Source organism: Macrobrachium nipponense, chromosome 47 (assembly GCF_015104395.2).
Source record: "Macrobrachium nipponense isolate FS-2020 chromosome 47, ASM1510439v2, whole genome shotgun sequence".
Lineage (NCBI taxonomy): Eukaryota > Metazoa > Arthropoda > Malacostraca > Decapoda > Palaemonidae > Macrobrachium > Macrobrachium nipponense.
Window position 1 is genome coordinate 19,223,720 of NC_087222.1, and position 17,063 is coordinate 19,240,782.

Sequence of the window (17,063 nt, forward strand, 5' to 3'; positions counted from 1 at the left end):
TTTCTTTTCCTTAAAAGGATGACATTGTCATCAGTTTCTCTTCCCCCAGTTTCAGTGGGTTCTGTTCCGGTTTCAGAGTTTTCCTCTGCTCCTCCTCCAGGGGGTTTCAAGACTTCACCTGTTTCTGTTCCTCTTGAAAGTAATTTTGCTTCTAATTTGACCTTGTCACGTTCCGCAGGTTTTTCCCATTCGGAAGAGGGTTTGATTTCCTCTCTTCCTTCTCAGGTTACTCCTTTCGGTATTCCTTCTTCTTCCACTCGTTTCAGTGTTTCTCCGGCAGGTGCGCCGGTTACCTGCTCCACTCTGTCTCCCCCTGTCCTTCCCAAGGGGGAAGAGATCCCACTGGATCTAGGTACTGGTGTTGGTTCAGTGTCGGGTCCGATGGTTTCTCAGCTGGGTCAATTACATCCGTATATTGCTTTATCTTCAGCGGCAGGTGTACATACGATTGGTGCGTCTCCTTCGCTTGCTTGGGGAAACTCTCCCTTGGATAGTACTGGTTTGGTTCAAGCCAAGTTGTTGAGTCATGGTCGTGAGGCACAAGATCTGCCCAATTCGAGCGGTTTTTTACTTCCGCAAGGTTCCTCTGGTCATCTGGTGCTTACTGCACCTCCTGGTAGGGGAGCTGGTTTTGTGCAACAGTTTGTGGTTGGTAAGAGTACGGATTTGATGTCTCCCGTTATTCATTCTTTAGGCATAGGCCAAGAAGGGTTAAGTCCTCCGTCTGTTCAGGGTGGTATTCTGGAAGTTTGCCTTTACTCTGCTCCTCCTACCGCTCCACTGTATGCGGAAGACAGCAGTTAGAGATTTTGTGGTAGAGGACTTAGGTCCTCCCCCTTCGGCAGTAGGCTGTTCTTTTGTAGGAGACAGTGAGTATAGAAGAATGATAGACCTCATTCACCATTTGTTTCCGTAGTCAAGAGTTGATGAGGAACCAATTGAACCAAACCAAGCGATGTTCGAGGAACTATTCTCTACCAAACCTTTGGTTTCTCATCCTTCTTGTAAGTTGCCTTGTTTTGGTTGTGTTGAACAAGCCCTGAGGGAGGTGGACTGTCAGTTAGCTGCGGTAGTTGGGGTGGGTAAGCAGGACTCGGCTATTATTCCCAGTCGCAAACCTTTATATGGTGTAGCGGGTAACCCTTTTTCGGGTTTTAGAGCACCTCTTAACGAGTCAGTGGAGACACTCCTTTCCAAGGTCCTGACAGGGAACAGGTTGGTTGGTATTTCAGTGAGAGAAGCAGCTTTGCTTGAAGACACCTTCAGGAATCAATCTGAGGCCCTCTCCCACACTATGTGGATGTTTTTGGGCCTCATGGGCTCCTTAAAACGACGGGAATACCCCTTCACATCCTGGTCTCTTCAACAACCATATTACATCGGTATCGATGGGGTTAGCTCATCAGGTTAATGTCTCAGCAAGTTGCACTACTTTTGTCAGCAAGAAGACGAGGGATCTTTACCTGAGCCATCTCCCTCCCTCATTTCCCAGAGATTCATAAGCGGGCTTTGTCCAGGGCTCCTCTCATGCTCTGTGACAGTCTCTTCAAGGAGGAGGATGTCTCTTCGTGGTAAATTTTGTTTCCTCCACTTCGGTGGTTGAATCTCAACAAGCCATGACTCGAGTGGCTGCTCAAAGTGCTAGGTCCCCTAAAGGTGTGCGTATGTTTTCTCCGTGTAAGCACTCTGGGTCATCTTCTCCGGCAATGTCCCCCAAGAAAGTCAGGTTCTCTTCCAAACCCTCGTCTGTCTCCGCAAAGCCCTCTTCTGGGAAGAAGGGTTTTCGAAGATAGGAGTCACTAAACTTTGTCGACACCAGTAGGAGGTTGTGTGTCCCCCTTCGTAATGACCTGGGAGAAGTGGGGTGCGGAGAATTGGGTGGTGGGGGTCTTAAGAGTTGGGTACAAAATTCCTTTCTGTTATGCCCCTCCACTGTCCAATTCCCGGTTGATTCTTTCAAGCTATTTCCTGTCTTCCATCAAAGGGATGGCTTTGGCAACGGAGATTCATTCGTTGTGGGACAAGGGAGCATTAGAACTAGCTCCCCGAACTGCGGGGTTTTACAGTTGGATCTTCGTAACCTCCAAGTCGGTTCTTGAAGGCCCATCATAGATCTTTTGGGCTTGAACCGCTTCATAGTTTCCGTGAAGTTCCACATGGAAACAACTCAGTCGGTGCTGAGGTCATTCCAAAAACACGACTGGATGGTGTCAGTGGACCTCAAGGATGCATATCTCCAAGTTCCAATACATCTGGAATCTCAGAGATTCCTTCGTTTCTCAGGTCCACTGGGAACCTTCCAGTTCAAGGTCCTCTGTTTCGGGCTGACCACAGCACCTCAGGTGTTCACGAGGGTGATGGCTCCAGTTTCTGCTATTATGCATCATCAAGGCTTCCGAATAAGGAGGTACCCAGACGATTGGTTAATCCAAGCTTCTTCCAGGGAGGAAGCTCTAAGAGCAAGGGACGTCCTTTTAAAGCTCTGCAGGGCTTTAGGAATCTGCATCAACATGTCAAAGAGTTCCCTGTCCCCTTCGCAGACCATTATGTATCTTGGCATGAGGATTCAGACACCTCGTTTGGGAGCTTTTTAACGCCAGAATGAGTATGGTCGATTCTGAGTCAAGTCGAGTGCTTCCTCTCTGACAGGGCTCAACTCGCAAAAGAGTGAAGTCTTCTAGGGAAGATGTCATCACTGTCCCTTCTAATTCCAGGCTCTTGTCTCCAGATGCATTCTCTGCAGGTACATCTCAGGAATTGCTGGGACTTTTAGGAAGAGAACGCAGTGATAATCTGTGATGATTCCTGCCTCAAGGATCTTCGGTGGTGGTTAGAAGAGGTTCATCTGACCACCAGAGAAAGTCTGGCCCTTCCGATTCTAGATATCCATCTGTACTCAGTTGCCTAAAATCAGGGTTGGGGCGCAACCCTGGAGGAGTCTCAGGCCAAGGGCCTTTGGAGGGTTTTGGATCGGGAGGAGTCCATAAATGTCCGAAAGTTAGGGGCCATAGAGGAAGTTCTATTAAGCTTCAAAGTCCTGGTTCGGGGAAAAGCTGTAGTGCTCTTCTCAGACAGCACTACAGCTCTGTCTTACCTGAGAAAAGAGGGAGATACAAGATCATCAGCCCTCAACTTGATCATACAGAGAATGTTGCGCTGATGCAAAAGTCGCAATGTCTCGTTGCTTTCGCAATTCGTTGCGAGGAAGCTCAATGTCCTGGCGGATGCTCTGAGCCATTTGGAAAAGGTGCGTGGAAGTGAATGGACTTTAGCACAAGAGGTATTCCTTTCGCTGTTGAAGAAGTGGCCAGCCTTCCCATGTTCAAGCTAGCTGCGTGGAAACTGTGCACCAAGCAGCCCAAGATTCCGGTCTTTCAAGACGTGTGGCTTAACAACTTTCTATGTGCCTGAGGAAGTCGACCAGGAAGTTTTACCAGGTAAGGTGGGTGATGTACAGTACCTGGTGTAGGAGTCAAGGGCTTAGTATTTCTTGCCCTACGATAGCCAGGGTGGCAGATTGTCTTCTCTTCCTCAGGAAGTCCAAGTCTCTCTCATACTCCACCATAGCAGGCTATAGATCTATCTTAGCGAGCACTTTTAGATTTCATTTACCAGAGATTTTGAGCAGCAGAGTTCTTCACGATCTCAGATCTTTCAAGATCGAACGTCCGATCGTTCTGCTTTGGGCCCCTTCGTGGGATTTAGCAGAAGTTTTAAAACTGTTAGGTTCGCAAGTCTTTGAGCCTTTTGAGAACTTGTCCTTACGAGAGCTTACCCAGAAAGTGTTGTTTTTGGTAGCCCTGGATACTGCTAAAAGTGTCTGGGAGATTCAAGCCATCTCTAGGTTAGTTTCTTTTGCTGGCAAGGACTTGTATATTGCTTATCTTCCAGAGTTTGTAGCTAAGTCAGAGTCAGAAACTAATCCTCTTGTGAGGGAGTTTAAGGTTTTATCTCTCAAAGATTTCGTCGGAGGTGACGTTGCCGAGATGCAACTTTGTCCAGTGCGAGCACCGAAGTGTTACTTGTCACTCACTTCCAAATTATTGCCACGGCTGTGGTCCATGTTTGTTTCACCCAGAAATCCCTCTAGACCGCTATCGAAGAATGCAATCAGCTTTTTTCTAAAGGAAGTCATTTCCCAATCCCTACCCAGAGAAACAACTTTGGATAACAGTATTCCATGCCCAAGGGCACACAGTATCAGAAGTTTAGCAACATCTTTGGCTTTTCCAAGAAATTTCTCAGTAAAGAAGATTTTAGAAGCAGCATCTTGGAAATCAGTATCGGTTCTCACTTCCTTTTATTTAAGCGATATACAGTTCGTGTCGTAGGGGGTTACACGTTAAGATCATTCGTAGCAGCTAATACAGTTTTAGATTAGTTGGGTATTGGGTTGGGTTCTACTGGTGTATTAGTTCCCCCTCCCCCCGCTTTCATAGTTTTGATTTGCCTACTCTCCTATTGGTCAGCATCTCCCATCGTGCTCCACGTAAAGGCGTTCTTCGGCCACTGTGTCGCACCAGCGTTATCGTATGCATGCGGAATTCGTTCATTCACATAAACGATTTCGTTTGTTAACGTAAATTTGTGTTAGTGATTTCGTTGTACAACTTTATCGTGTTGTGTGAGAGCTTAATTAGTATACTACATAACTTAATTATGTACAGTATAGTCATGGGTCCCAAAGAAGTTGCTGAAGTTCACGGAAAGAAGAGGATGCTTTCTATGGAGACAAAAATGGAGATTATCAAGAAGTATGAAGCTGACATGCAGTTGAGTGTGATTGCTAAGGAATATGGCCAAAATCCGTCGACGATAGGCACCATCCTTAAGCAGAAGGAAGCCATCAAAGCAGCTACATCTTCCAAGGGCTAGACTATTTTGTCCAACAAGAGGAGCCACGTGCACGATGAGATGGAGAGACTGCTTCTTGTATGGATAAAAGACAAAGAAATCGCTGGTGATACGATAACCGAGACGGCAATCTGCCACAAGACCAGCTCTATTTTCGGCGATTTGATTGCCCAGGCCGTAGACGCCGGAGGAGAAGGGACATCGACGCCAACCCCAGACTTCAAGACTTCTCATGGGTGGTTTGAAAAATTCTGGAAACGGACAAGCATCCATTAGGTGGGGCGGCATGGGGAGGCGGCCAGTTCAGACACGAAAGCGGCCAAAGCCTTTACTAAGACGTTCGACGAGATGACAATCAACGAAGGCTACAGTTCTCAGCAAGTTTTCAACTGTGATGAGACTGGCCTTTTTTGGAAAAAAATGCCTTGTCGGACATACATCACGGAGGAAGAGAAGAAGCTACCAGGGTGTAAACCTATGAAAGACAGGCTTACGCTCGCACTTTGTTCGAAAGCCAGTGGGGATTGCAAGGTGAAGCCCCTACTTGTATATCATTCGGAGACTCCTCGAGCCTTCAAGGCCCACCAAGTGCCAAAGGAGAAGCTTCCAGTGATGTGGAGGGCTAATGCGAAAGCCTGGGTAACGAGACTTTTGTTCACCAAGTGGGTAAGTCTGTGTTTCGGCCCAACAGTGAAGAAATTCTTGGAAGAGAAGTGCCTCCCTCTGAAATGTCTGCTGTTGGCCTCGAGGAAGATATCCTAGGGAAGTATTCTTTCATCAAGGTTCTTTATCTTTCGCCTAACACCACCCCTCTCCTCCAGCCCATGGACCAGCAAGTGATATCGAACTTCAAGAAGCTGTATATGAAACATCTTTTCAAGAGATGTTTCGACATCACCGATACCACAAACCTCACCTTGCGTGAATTTTGGAAGGAGCATTTCGATGTTGTGATATACATTTGACTCATTGATCGAACTTGGCAGGAGGTTTTGAGCGAACCTTGAATTCTTCATGGAAGAAACTCTGGCCTGATGCCGTATCTGCCCAAGACTTCGAGGGATTCGACGTGGGCGAAGCTGGCGCAGATTCAGAAACAGTTGATGATCCTGAAACTGTTTCACAACCAGATCTTGACGAGATCGTTGCACTCGGCAAGTCCATGGGGCTGGTCGTCGACGAGGACGACATCAATGACCTTCTCGAGGAACACCAAGAGGAGCTTACTACGGATGACCTGAAGGAGTTGGAGACCATGCAACATAACTTTCAAGAAGAGTTCTCTAGCAGTGGCGAGGAGGAGGAGGACGACCCTATAACAACGGCAGAAATTAAGGATGCTCCAGCTGCTTTTCATAAGGTGCAATCATTTGTAGAAAAGAGACACCCCGAAAAGACTTTCACAGGTCGTATGCTTGCGCAGTTCGATGACGTTTGCCCGAGTCGTTTCAGGAACATTTTGAAAAGCAGGCAGAAGCAATCTTCCTTGGATAGTTATTTTATAGAGGCCTTTAGTAGGAGTAAGTAAACAGGAAGATCCAAGTGATACTATGAAAAAACAGAAAGTTGAAAGTGGTGAAGAAATTGAAATTTTGTAAAAAAAACATAAAGTATAAAAAAGTAAAAAAATAAAATAAAAATCAGAAAAAGACAAAAAAAATTTAATTTTTAGTTTTTTGTAAAGTTTAGTCTTAATGTTTCCTGTTTTTAATGTGTATCGTAAAGTTAAGTGTATGTATGTACAAGTTTTTTGCCGTTTGTCCTCCTCCTCTGTCACCACTTTCGGAGGTAGCCTCACTCAAAAGGTAAGGTTCCACATTCTACTACATATGTACATACAGTATTTCGTGTATACCATGTACAATGATACACTTTATTTACAGGAACTATATAGTACATATTAGTACTACGTATAAAGTTAGGTATCGAATGGTCCAAATTGTTGTATTTCATTGTTTATTGGTGAATTTAGCTTTATTATAAAATTTACTGGGGTGTTTTTGTAGGGCTTGGAACAAATTGGGCAATTTACATGTAAAATGAGGTTCAAGATACGAAAAGCTCAGGTTACGAAGGCTGCCTCGGAATGGATTAATTTCGTATCCTGAGGTACCACTATATATATATATAGATATTACATATATATATATATATATATATATATATATATATATATATATATATATTATGATGAAAGCTGACAAAGGGGGTAGCATTGTTGTCATGAATAGTTCAGAATATAGGGTTAAAATATATAGGCTACTAGATGATGAAACTACTTATGCTAAAATAGAGAATCATCCAACAATCCAAAAGTTTCAGAATGTGAAGAAAATAATCAGTAAACTAGGTATTGCGAAGTACATGTTATGCAATATATTATTCTCAAGTAAATTACTTGAACTTGCTTACTATATAATTTATACTATATATATAATATTTATATTATATAGATATATATATATTAATATATATATTAATTATATTATAAACTTAATAGTATATATATGGTATATAAATAAACACGCACACACACACACACACACACACACACACACACACACACACACACATATATATATATATATATATATATATATATATATATATATATATATATATATATATATATATATACATATATATATACACACACACACACACACACACACACATATATATATATATATATATATATATATATATATATATATATATATATATATATATATATGTATATATATATATATATATATATATATATATATATATATGTGTGTGTGTGTGTGTGTGTGTGTATGTGTGTGTGCATTTATGTTTGAATCTCGGAAGCCAGCAATAAAGTTTGTTTTGCTTCATTGTTTGCTTGGAAGTGCATACCACCTTCCTGAGTAGTCTGATGCTGTTTGTTTTACTCCAAACCCTTCAAACCAAAATTACTGAATCATAACAAGAGGTCTAGAACTGGAAAGAGGAATGTGGGCAGTAGGTGTGTACCACCTTCATGTACCCGGTACCATTCAATGGTCTTGAATGGTGGTACTCCATGTACCCCCAAACAAGCTGTCGGTAGTGAAAGGGTTAAGTGGTCGTTTGCCTGATACACCTTCTCAACTGCCTTCTATCAAGCCATCATCCTCTACCAAACCTCTTCCCTCTTTGTCTTCCTTCACTTTATCTCACCATCTAATTCTTTGTCTTCTTGATGTTCTTCCTCTAACAGGTTCCTCCCAAGCCCTCTTTACTCCCTCCTCATCATCCGTCATCAACACATGGCCCATACCATCTCAATCATGACTTTCTTATCACCTCTGTAATATTTACTAAGCCTGCCCTTCATTTTACTTCATCATTTTCCAATCTCTCAAGCAGCAATATTCCCATAATCCACCTCAGCATTCTCATCTCTGTTCTCTCAAGCTTTACTCCCTGTTTTCTTCTTAGAGCCCAAGTTTCTGCTCCATACACTAACAATGGTCTTATCACTGTGCTATAGATCTTGACTTTTAGCTGGATTGGCATTTTCTTATCATATACTACTTCAGTTACCTCTCTCCCCTTCCACCACACAGCTTTTATCTTACTGTCAACTTCAGCCTCACATCCTTCATCTTGGCTTAATGTAGATCCTAAGTATTTAAACTTTTCCACCTGTTTTATAATGAAGCCTCTTCTTCCTTGTATTAATATTCTCCCCCTATCTTCCCTACTGCTCACATAACCTCTGTTTCATTCACATTCACCTTTAAGGTATCCCTCTCTTAAGACTCTCTTCAACCCTTCTCTGTAGGTCTTCCATATTTTCAGCAGCAATCACCAGATCATCAGTGTACAACAACTCCCACAGCGCTTCATTCCTGAACTCTTCACTTTACATACCCATGACCAGCATAAAAAAAATTGGCCTTATTGCTGACCCTTGTGTAATCCAACACTAACTCCAAAGTTTTCTGTTTCCCCAACTGCTGTTATTACTTTTGCGCTTGTTCTTCAATATATCATCTTGACCAGGCTAACCAACTTTTCTGGGACTTTCCCCTTCCTCAGACACCAAAACAACACTTCTCTTGAGATTTTTTGTATGCTTTCTCTAGGTCCTCTTGCAAGTACCTCCGCTTAATCTTTGGTTCAGAGCACTTTGTTTTGGGCTCTGAACCGCTTGCCGCTTCTTTGGCCTTGTTCAGTTTGGGCCATGGGCCATTTCACCTGGGATATGTCTTCTGAGGTATCTCAGTGATTAGCTAGTCCTGGAAAGCCCTTGGTCATAGTTGCTCCTGGGCATAGACTGATGTCTCGTGTTTTGTCAGGACCTTTGTGTAGTAATCAATTTGAGAAGTCTGATCTCACACCCAAGCAGAGGGTAAAGTATCTCGTATCTGGCCATGCTGACAGATGTGGTAGCAGCAAGCACCTATCCCTCAGGCTCGCATATTAGCAAGTTCAGAGAGGCAGTGCAGTTATTCCTATCTCAATAGAAAGAACCAGCTCGGCAGTGGCAAGTCATTCTCGGTCACCTGTCATCCTTGCAGAAGCTGGTCCCTCATGAGCAGCTTCACCTTTGTTCTGTTCAGTGGAGAATGAAGGAGTTTTGGTCTCCCATTAGGGACTCCCCATTCTTCCTGATTCCTTTCCCGGAGGAAGGATGGACTTATCCTTGTGGTTAGACGACAGGAACATTGTAATAGTAGTACCATTAAGCACTCCAAATCCCGAGATGCTTATATTTTTGGATACATCAACTGAGATAGAGGATGCACACCTGGAAGAGTTGCTGATTTCAGGTGTGTGGAACCAGACCTTCATACACCTTCACATCAATATTCTGGCTCTGAAGGTGGCATTTTTGGCTGAACCAGAGGTTCAGGATCCAATGATGGGGAACTCCATAGTGTTTATATCAATAATACCACTGTACAGTATTGGTGTAAGTCAACAAGTAGGTGGATTGCTTTCCCTTCAGCTCCACATGGTGGTGGTGCAGGTTCACGAGTGGGCGGCAGCACACTCAGTAGATCTGTCAGCCAGGTAAATCCTGGGGAACCAGAACAGAGCAGCAGACGAGCTTAGTTGCCAGTGTTAGCAGATAGGGACAGAATGGTCCCTGCCCACAAGACATTGTAGAAAGATTGTTCGATTTTGGGGGACTTATCAGCTATAGATATCTTTGCAACCTGGCACAATGGAAAGCTCCTGGTGTTCTGTTCTTTTGTGCCAGACCCTGGGGCAGCAGTAGGAGAGGCTTTACAACACACATGGGACAATCTCCAAGGCCTACGCTTTTCCTCCATTTTGTCTGATTCGTTGGGTGATCAACAGGGTCATGATCACCCCAAGTCTCAGGATGACCCTGCTAGCTCCCAAGTGGCCACATGCTGAGTGGTATCCAGACCTGCTAGGTCTACTTTCCTGGGTACCAAGAGAGATTCCACCTTGGCACAACCTGCTGTACCAGCCGCTCATAGAGAGGTATCGCCAGGCTGTGAGAGAACTGTCACTTCATGCCTGGAGACTATCCACCATCTCTTGAGAGCAAGAGGTTTTTTCTCATCGCACAACGACCAAGATTTCTGGATACTTTTGTAAATCTTCAGTGGCTGTGTGCTAGGGGAAATGGGTCGTCTTCTGTGATTGGTGTCGTTGATGGGGTATCTTTGTGGTCGAATCTCCTCTTCAGCAGATAGCAGACTTTCTTGTCTTTCTTCACTGAGAGAAGTTTCTCTTCGTCACAGCTGTCAGGAGCTACAGAGCTGCCCTTGGACTAATCCTTTGCTTAAAAGGGTGTCGATTTCTCTTCCTTGTGGGGATCTCCTTGTTATTGAGAAGCTTCAAACAGTTTTGCCCTCCCAGGGAATTCAGTCCCCCTGAGTGGGATGGGACTCTTGCCTTACAGAGCCTGACTTGTGCACCCTAGCCTTTATGAGAGTCGTCAGACAGAGATCTGACCTTCAAGATTGTGTTCTTGCTTACCCTGGCATTGGCAAAGAGTTGGTGAACATCATGGACTTTCCTTCAATGTTAAACACTTGAAGGGATGAGGATCTGTCACGCTCTAGTTTGTCCCAGAATTCATAGCGAAGACTCATACTCCGTCGCTCCCTGACACCAGATTCAAGTTCTTTTCAATCCCTTTCCTAGAGGACTTTGCTGGCAGTGATCAAGACAATATGCTACTGTGTCCAGTTCGGGTATTGTGGTGCTAAAAAGAGAGGTTTCGACATCTCCGTCCTCAATGTCTATAGCTCTTTGTTATTACTGGCTCGACCAAGGAAGAGGTGTCCAAAAATGGTTTCTTTCTGGATTTGTGAAAAATCAAGGGAGCACACACTACTTCTGATGAGGTAGAGAGGAGTACTTTCTGAGTAAGAGCTTAGAAAGTTTGGGGTATTGGTCAGTCCCTCGCATTCTGGAAGGACTTGTCAGTTCCAATGTACTAAGGGTGGAAGTGTGTTCATGTAAGACCCATTGACATCCTTTTATCTTCAGGATGTTGCCTATGGGTCCATGGACACCTTTTCCTTCCTGTGGTGGCTGCTTAACAAGTTGTGTAGCCAACCCAACTCCCATAAAGGGACAGGTAGCATCTCGCCTAAGGTGTTCAGTTACAAGAGAGAGTGTGAGTGACTGGCCCCCTCCTCCCTTTCTCTTTTTATACCCTTTCTCACCTGTAGGGCAGAGGGAAGGTTGGCGAATCGCCACAGGCTGAATGGGCATGCGATGGAGGTGAGCTACATAATTTAAGTACTGTCTCCTGTCTATAATCTAGAAGTCTGTAGATTAACAGATGCATGTCCATCCCCTCTCTCTAGCAAAGGGAGAGAGGGGCTGACAATAAAACAAAACACTAAAGGTTCATCCAAAACCTTTTTGAATCAAGGAAGCTATACATTACATGCCCATTAATTCGAAAGGCCCAGAAGTCTGACAGCTGAACATCACATAAGCTCAACATGTCAGATACACTCAACTCCTTCCTCTGCTCTACATGACCAGGAAGGAGGCCCAGGTGAATTGAGGTACCAGTCAGTTCAGAGATTTACTCAGAATCCTTCCATCAAGAGGTAAGTTTCCATACATAAAGACTGAAGGTTTGTATTTGTTTAGGAACAAACTACAAATATTTTCAGTAATTTGTATTTTTCTAAACATACAAACCTGAAGGTCTTTACATAAATTGCCCACCTCCCATCACCCCTCATTCTGTTACCTGAGCCAGATGGTTAAAGTGAAACATAAGGATAGGGGTGGGGGGGACTCCCACTCTACCGTTGATAGTTAACCACCTTATTTAAAGTTAAACGGTTATTTTCCCAGCTTGCGCTGCAATTATATCCATATATAAAGACCTTTGGGTTTGTATATTAGGAAAAATACAAATTAGTTTAAAAAATTGTATTCATTCCACGTTTGCTGCATTGAAAAAAGGCTATTTACTGTATTTATTTTTATTTATGTATGTATATATTCATGTAGATTTTGCTAAGGCTGGAGTTAAATGTGAATATATTGCCAAGTCGCAAGCCATGCATATGCAGATACACTAATCGAGGAAATGCTGTAATATGAAATTTTCATAGGTTTGCAAACCAAAACCGTATATCATCTACCATCGCAGCCACCCCTATTTGTTCATCAGGCCAAAACAAGAAGTGCTCGGTGATGGCATATGAGTGAGGGGAATTCCCTTACTCACTCTTCTTAACCACCAGTTAACCTATTTCCAACATGCATTGAAAGATACTTCTTCATAGAAAGCTCTGGTTTGTTTAGCTCTGAAAAAAATGTCATATTTGAAGAAATGCAGCAGCACATACCTTCCAAGACTGTCATCAGTGTTGCTGGTCATAATAGCTACTCATGTATTGTATCCACAATAACAATCAGTGAAACTAATTTGAAGATGTTCATCTTTCTTCAAATTACTACTCAATTCACCCTTACTATTTTTTCCTATTATTGTCTACCGCATCTGTGATTAATATGGTGTTATGTATAGGTGGGTCACAAAATTAAGCATTTGCTGTGTACTGTACCATTCCACCTGTTACTCCACAAAACTCTTATGTTGGTCTCTTGCATTTTCTATTCTTGGCCTTTGATTTGTTAATAAGATATGTTCATAAATAATTTGTATTGTAATATCAAGCTAAGAAGGTTTACAGATGTGAGGTGGTGGGCGTCAATATTAACTGTTAATCTAGTGTTGCATTGTTGCCTCAGGAATGTTTTGATGCTGTGTCTGGACAACGTTTGGTAGGATTGTATTCATGTTTGGATAGAACTATCAAATGCACGCTTTGTTAATAGGTCTGAGACCTTTATGAGAACCTGAATTGAATTCGATTTATTATTTTGCTGCTTCAGTTCTGGCATTAGTTTCCTAACTCTGTGTTGCATTCTTTGATTTCAGATTCTCCCTCAGAAGAACCTTCCTTCCTTCGTCAGTTTTGATTAGCATCAGGATTTTGGGAAATGTATGTTGTTTAATGGTACTACATGGAACATTACCAATAGCAGCTCTTAAAGTGTGTGAGACAACAGTGAATTATTGTACATGTATTTAACAAATTTAAACAAGTAAAATTTGCTTTGAATATTAGATTCATACATCAGCAGTGAAATCTGGTTGTAGTCCATCAAGATATTGTTCAGATTTATTCGGTAATTATTTGTAAAGAATTCTGTGTTAAGAGTTGTGAATTGAACACATTGTCATTACAGAACAGGAAAGGACAAAAGGATAAAATGAATCCAGAATATTCTTTAGAATTTCCTTTGAAAAGTGAAACTGAAGGTGCATTATCACTACCTTCCATATATCAAGAAAACAGCAACTTGGCTGCCTTTAGTGGAACCAGTAATGGAGACTTTTTGTCTCTGGATCCATTGATGGACATCAAAGTAGAATCAGAGGAATTCTGTGAGTCTAGTGAAGATGATGACTATTCATATGAAATGAATTCAACAGTGAATGAAAAACATTCACAAACTTGCAAAAAGGAAGTAAAACAAGAAAGAAGGAATAGTCACAATGGAGAGAAGCCTTTCAGATCAACTGATTGTGAGAAAACATATTACAAAAAAATTAATCTTACAAATGATATCACAAATCCGACCAGAGAGAAATTCATATGCTATAACTGTGGGAAAGCATTTTCCTTGAAACATTATCTTATAGTTCATATGAGAATCCATACAGTAGAGAAGCCATTCACGTGCAACGAATGTGGGAAAGCATTTTCCCGGAAATCAAATCTTCCACGTCATATGAGATTGCATACAGGAGAGAAGCCATATATGTGCAACGAATGTGGGAAAACATTTTCCCAGAAACCAAGTCTTACAAGTCACATGAGTTTACATACTGGAGAGAAGCCATATATGTGCAAAGAATGTGGGAAAGCATTTTTCCGCAAACCACATCTTACAAGTCATATGAGAATCCATACAGGAGAGAAGCCATTCAAGTGCAAAGAATGTGGGAAAGCATTTTCCCAGAAATCAAGTCTTACACTTCATATGAGATTGCATACTGGAGAGAAGCCATTTATGTGTAAAGAATGTGGGAAATCATTTTACCAGAAACCACATCTTACAAGTCATATGAGATTGCATACTGGAGAGAAACCATTCAGATGCAAGGAATGTGATAAAGCATTTTCCCTGAAATCAAATCTTACAGATCATATGAAATTGCATACTGGAGAGAAGCCATTCATGTGCAAGGAATGTGATAAAGCATTTTCCCATAAATCAAGTCTTACACTTCATATGATAAGATTTCATACTGGAGAGAAGCCATTCACGTGCAACGAATGTGGGAAATCATTTTCCCAGAAATCAAATCTTACACTTCATATGAGATGCCATACTGGAGAGAAGCCATTCACGTGCAACGAATGTGGTAAAGCATTTTCCCAGAAACCGGATCTTACACGTCATATGAGATGGCATACTGGAGAGAAGCCATTCATGTGCAAAGAATGTGGGAAAGCATTTTCCCATAAACCAGATCTTACACGTCATATGAGAATCCATACTGGAGAGAAACCATTCCTGTGCAAGGAATGTGGGAAAACATTTTCTCAGAAATCAAAAATCACACTTCATATGAGAATCCATACTGGAGAGAAGCCATTTATGTGTAAAGAATGTGGGAAAGCATTTGCGAGGAAAGATGATCTTACAATTCATATGAGAATCCATACTGGAGAGAAGCCATATATATGCAAGGAATGTGGGAAAGCATTTTCCCTGAAAGGAAATCTTACACGTCATATAAGGTTGCATACTGCAGAGGAAAAAGAAACAACATGATAAAATAAACCAGTTAAGGCAGAGATCTCTCAAATGACCAACTATATGACAGATCAATATCACTTACAAAATCTGCTCAAAAAAAACAAGGAAAATAAAGAAAAAAATACAGAATAGGGGATGAACCAGTGAGTGGAAAACTGGCAGAACACCAAAGCCCAAACCCAAATAAAGGCCCTAGCTTCACAAATAGGAAACGAAACAACAGAAGATAAAAGCAAAACAGATAAATAGACAGTTTGGTGAAAATCCAAAGATTGTGTATAGAAACATGACGAAAAAAACAGTGGAGGTACAAACACCACCGAGCAAGGAAGACCTAGAGAGATTTTGGAAGCCACTGTTTGAAGACCCTAGACAACTCCAAGAGAATTCATGGATTGACACCGTTAGGCAGAAGAACAGCCAGAAACAGCAAATGCCACCAATAAGCTTCATCATAGAAAAAGTAACAGAAGTAAAAGAATATAGTCATTTCAAGACCCCAGGAGTAGGCAAGATCTCAAATTTCTGGCTTATAAAGATCCTAGCACTACACCACACTTAAGTAAAATGAGAAGAATCACCAGAGTGGCTCACAACAGGAAGAACCAACCTTCTCCCTAAGAGCTCTGAGACTGAGCTCCCTAACAAATATAGGGCCAACTGCTGTCTATCAACAACTTACAAATGAGTCACAGGAGTCATTGCAGAAATACAAGAAAATGAGAGAAAAGATAAAGAAAGAATACATCAGCTGCTGAAAGAAGATATGTAAGTCAGAATTAGCAGTCAAGAACAAGATCACATGGCCCATAATAAACCAGCTGGTGATACCAGTGGTGACATATGGTTTTGGCATTGTAGACTGGCCACAAGGTGAGTTAGACAGGATGGATTATTAAAAACTAGGAAGATTCTCAGGCCTACATAAAGTCACATACAGACACCAATGTATGGACAGAATCTACCTCCCTTGCAGAGAAGGTGGATTAGGCCTGACTGATATCAACCAGGCCTACAGAGCAGCAATAGTAAGTATAGGGCAGTACTTGAACTAACATCAATAACAAAACAGGCTAAGAACTTCGCAGGAGATCTGATAGAAGACACAGAGGCTAATGAACAGACTCCAGCAATAACAATAGCCAGGAAGACCAGGCAGAAATACAGTTACAGAGAGGAGAGACTTCGAATGGAAAGGTGGAAAGACAATGGAATAGCAGGAAGATTTCAAGAACTGGAAAAAAGTTTCATAGACAACAAAGAGTCACCCAGAAGGATAAGAAATGGAGATCTAGGTTATGATGGAGAAAGACTGATAATAGGAGCACAAGATCAAGGCTTCCTAACAAACAGCTTCAAGAAAATGGGGGGCATATCAGCAAATGATCCATGAAGGTTTTTTCATGCAGCGATTGAGAGTGTTTGTCATCTGATATCAGCCTGCTAGACTCTGCTTGCAGATGGTTACCACACAGCCCACTACAACTAAATATGTAAAATATACAGAATTGAAGTGAAAGGAAAAGTGTGGGAGCATGAACCAGATCCAATCACGTCCAATAAGGCTTTACCATCTTTTATGACAAGGAAATGCCAACAGGAAGATATATAGAAGGAGGTTCTATGAGACCTGATATTGTGATCTGGAACAAGGAGGAATAAACAGCAAAGATTATAGATGTGACAGTAACCAGTGACTTTGGCCTCAATAGAGCTGAAAGGCATAAATAACAAAATACCAAGACCAGAAGAATGACCTGAAAAGCACATGGGAACTGAAGGAAATAGAAAAAAATATCATTAGTGGTAAAGCAACAGGACTTATAAAGAAAAATCTGAGAAAATATCTCCAAGGTATACAAAGTTGCCCAGTATAAATGAGGTGCAGATTTTTGCCCTCAAAGCAATGG

The 17,063-nt window shown here is 42.0% G+C and overlaps 2 protein-coding genes across 6 annotated transcripts in view; both read left to right on the forward strand.

The window, feature by feature from the left end:
- Positions 1 to 15,284, forward strand: part of LOC135204742 (zinc finger protein OZF-like) — a 569,882-nt gene extending 554,598 nt beyond the window's left edge. For all 5 annotated transcript variants that reach the window (XM_064234899.1, XM_064234898.1, XM_064234897.1 and 2 more), the window contains one exon: positions 13,262 to 15,284. In XM_064234899.1, the coding sequence (XP_064090969.1) occupies positions 13,597 to 15,168 (1,572 nt within the window). In that variant the 5' untranslated portion in view covers positions 13,262 to 13,596 and the 3' untranslated portion in view covers positions 15,169 to 15,284. The remainder of the gene's footprint in view (positions 1 to 13,261) is intronic.
- The window catches only part of LOC135204743 (zinc finger protein OZF-like), a 535,786-nt gene that overhangs the window by 154,066 nt on the left and 364,657 nt on the right, over positions 1 to 17,063 (forward strand). The window lies entirely within an intron of this gene.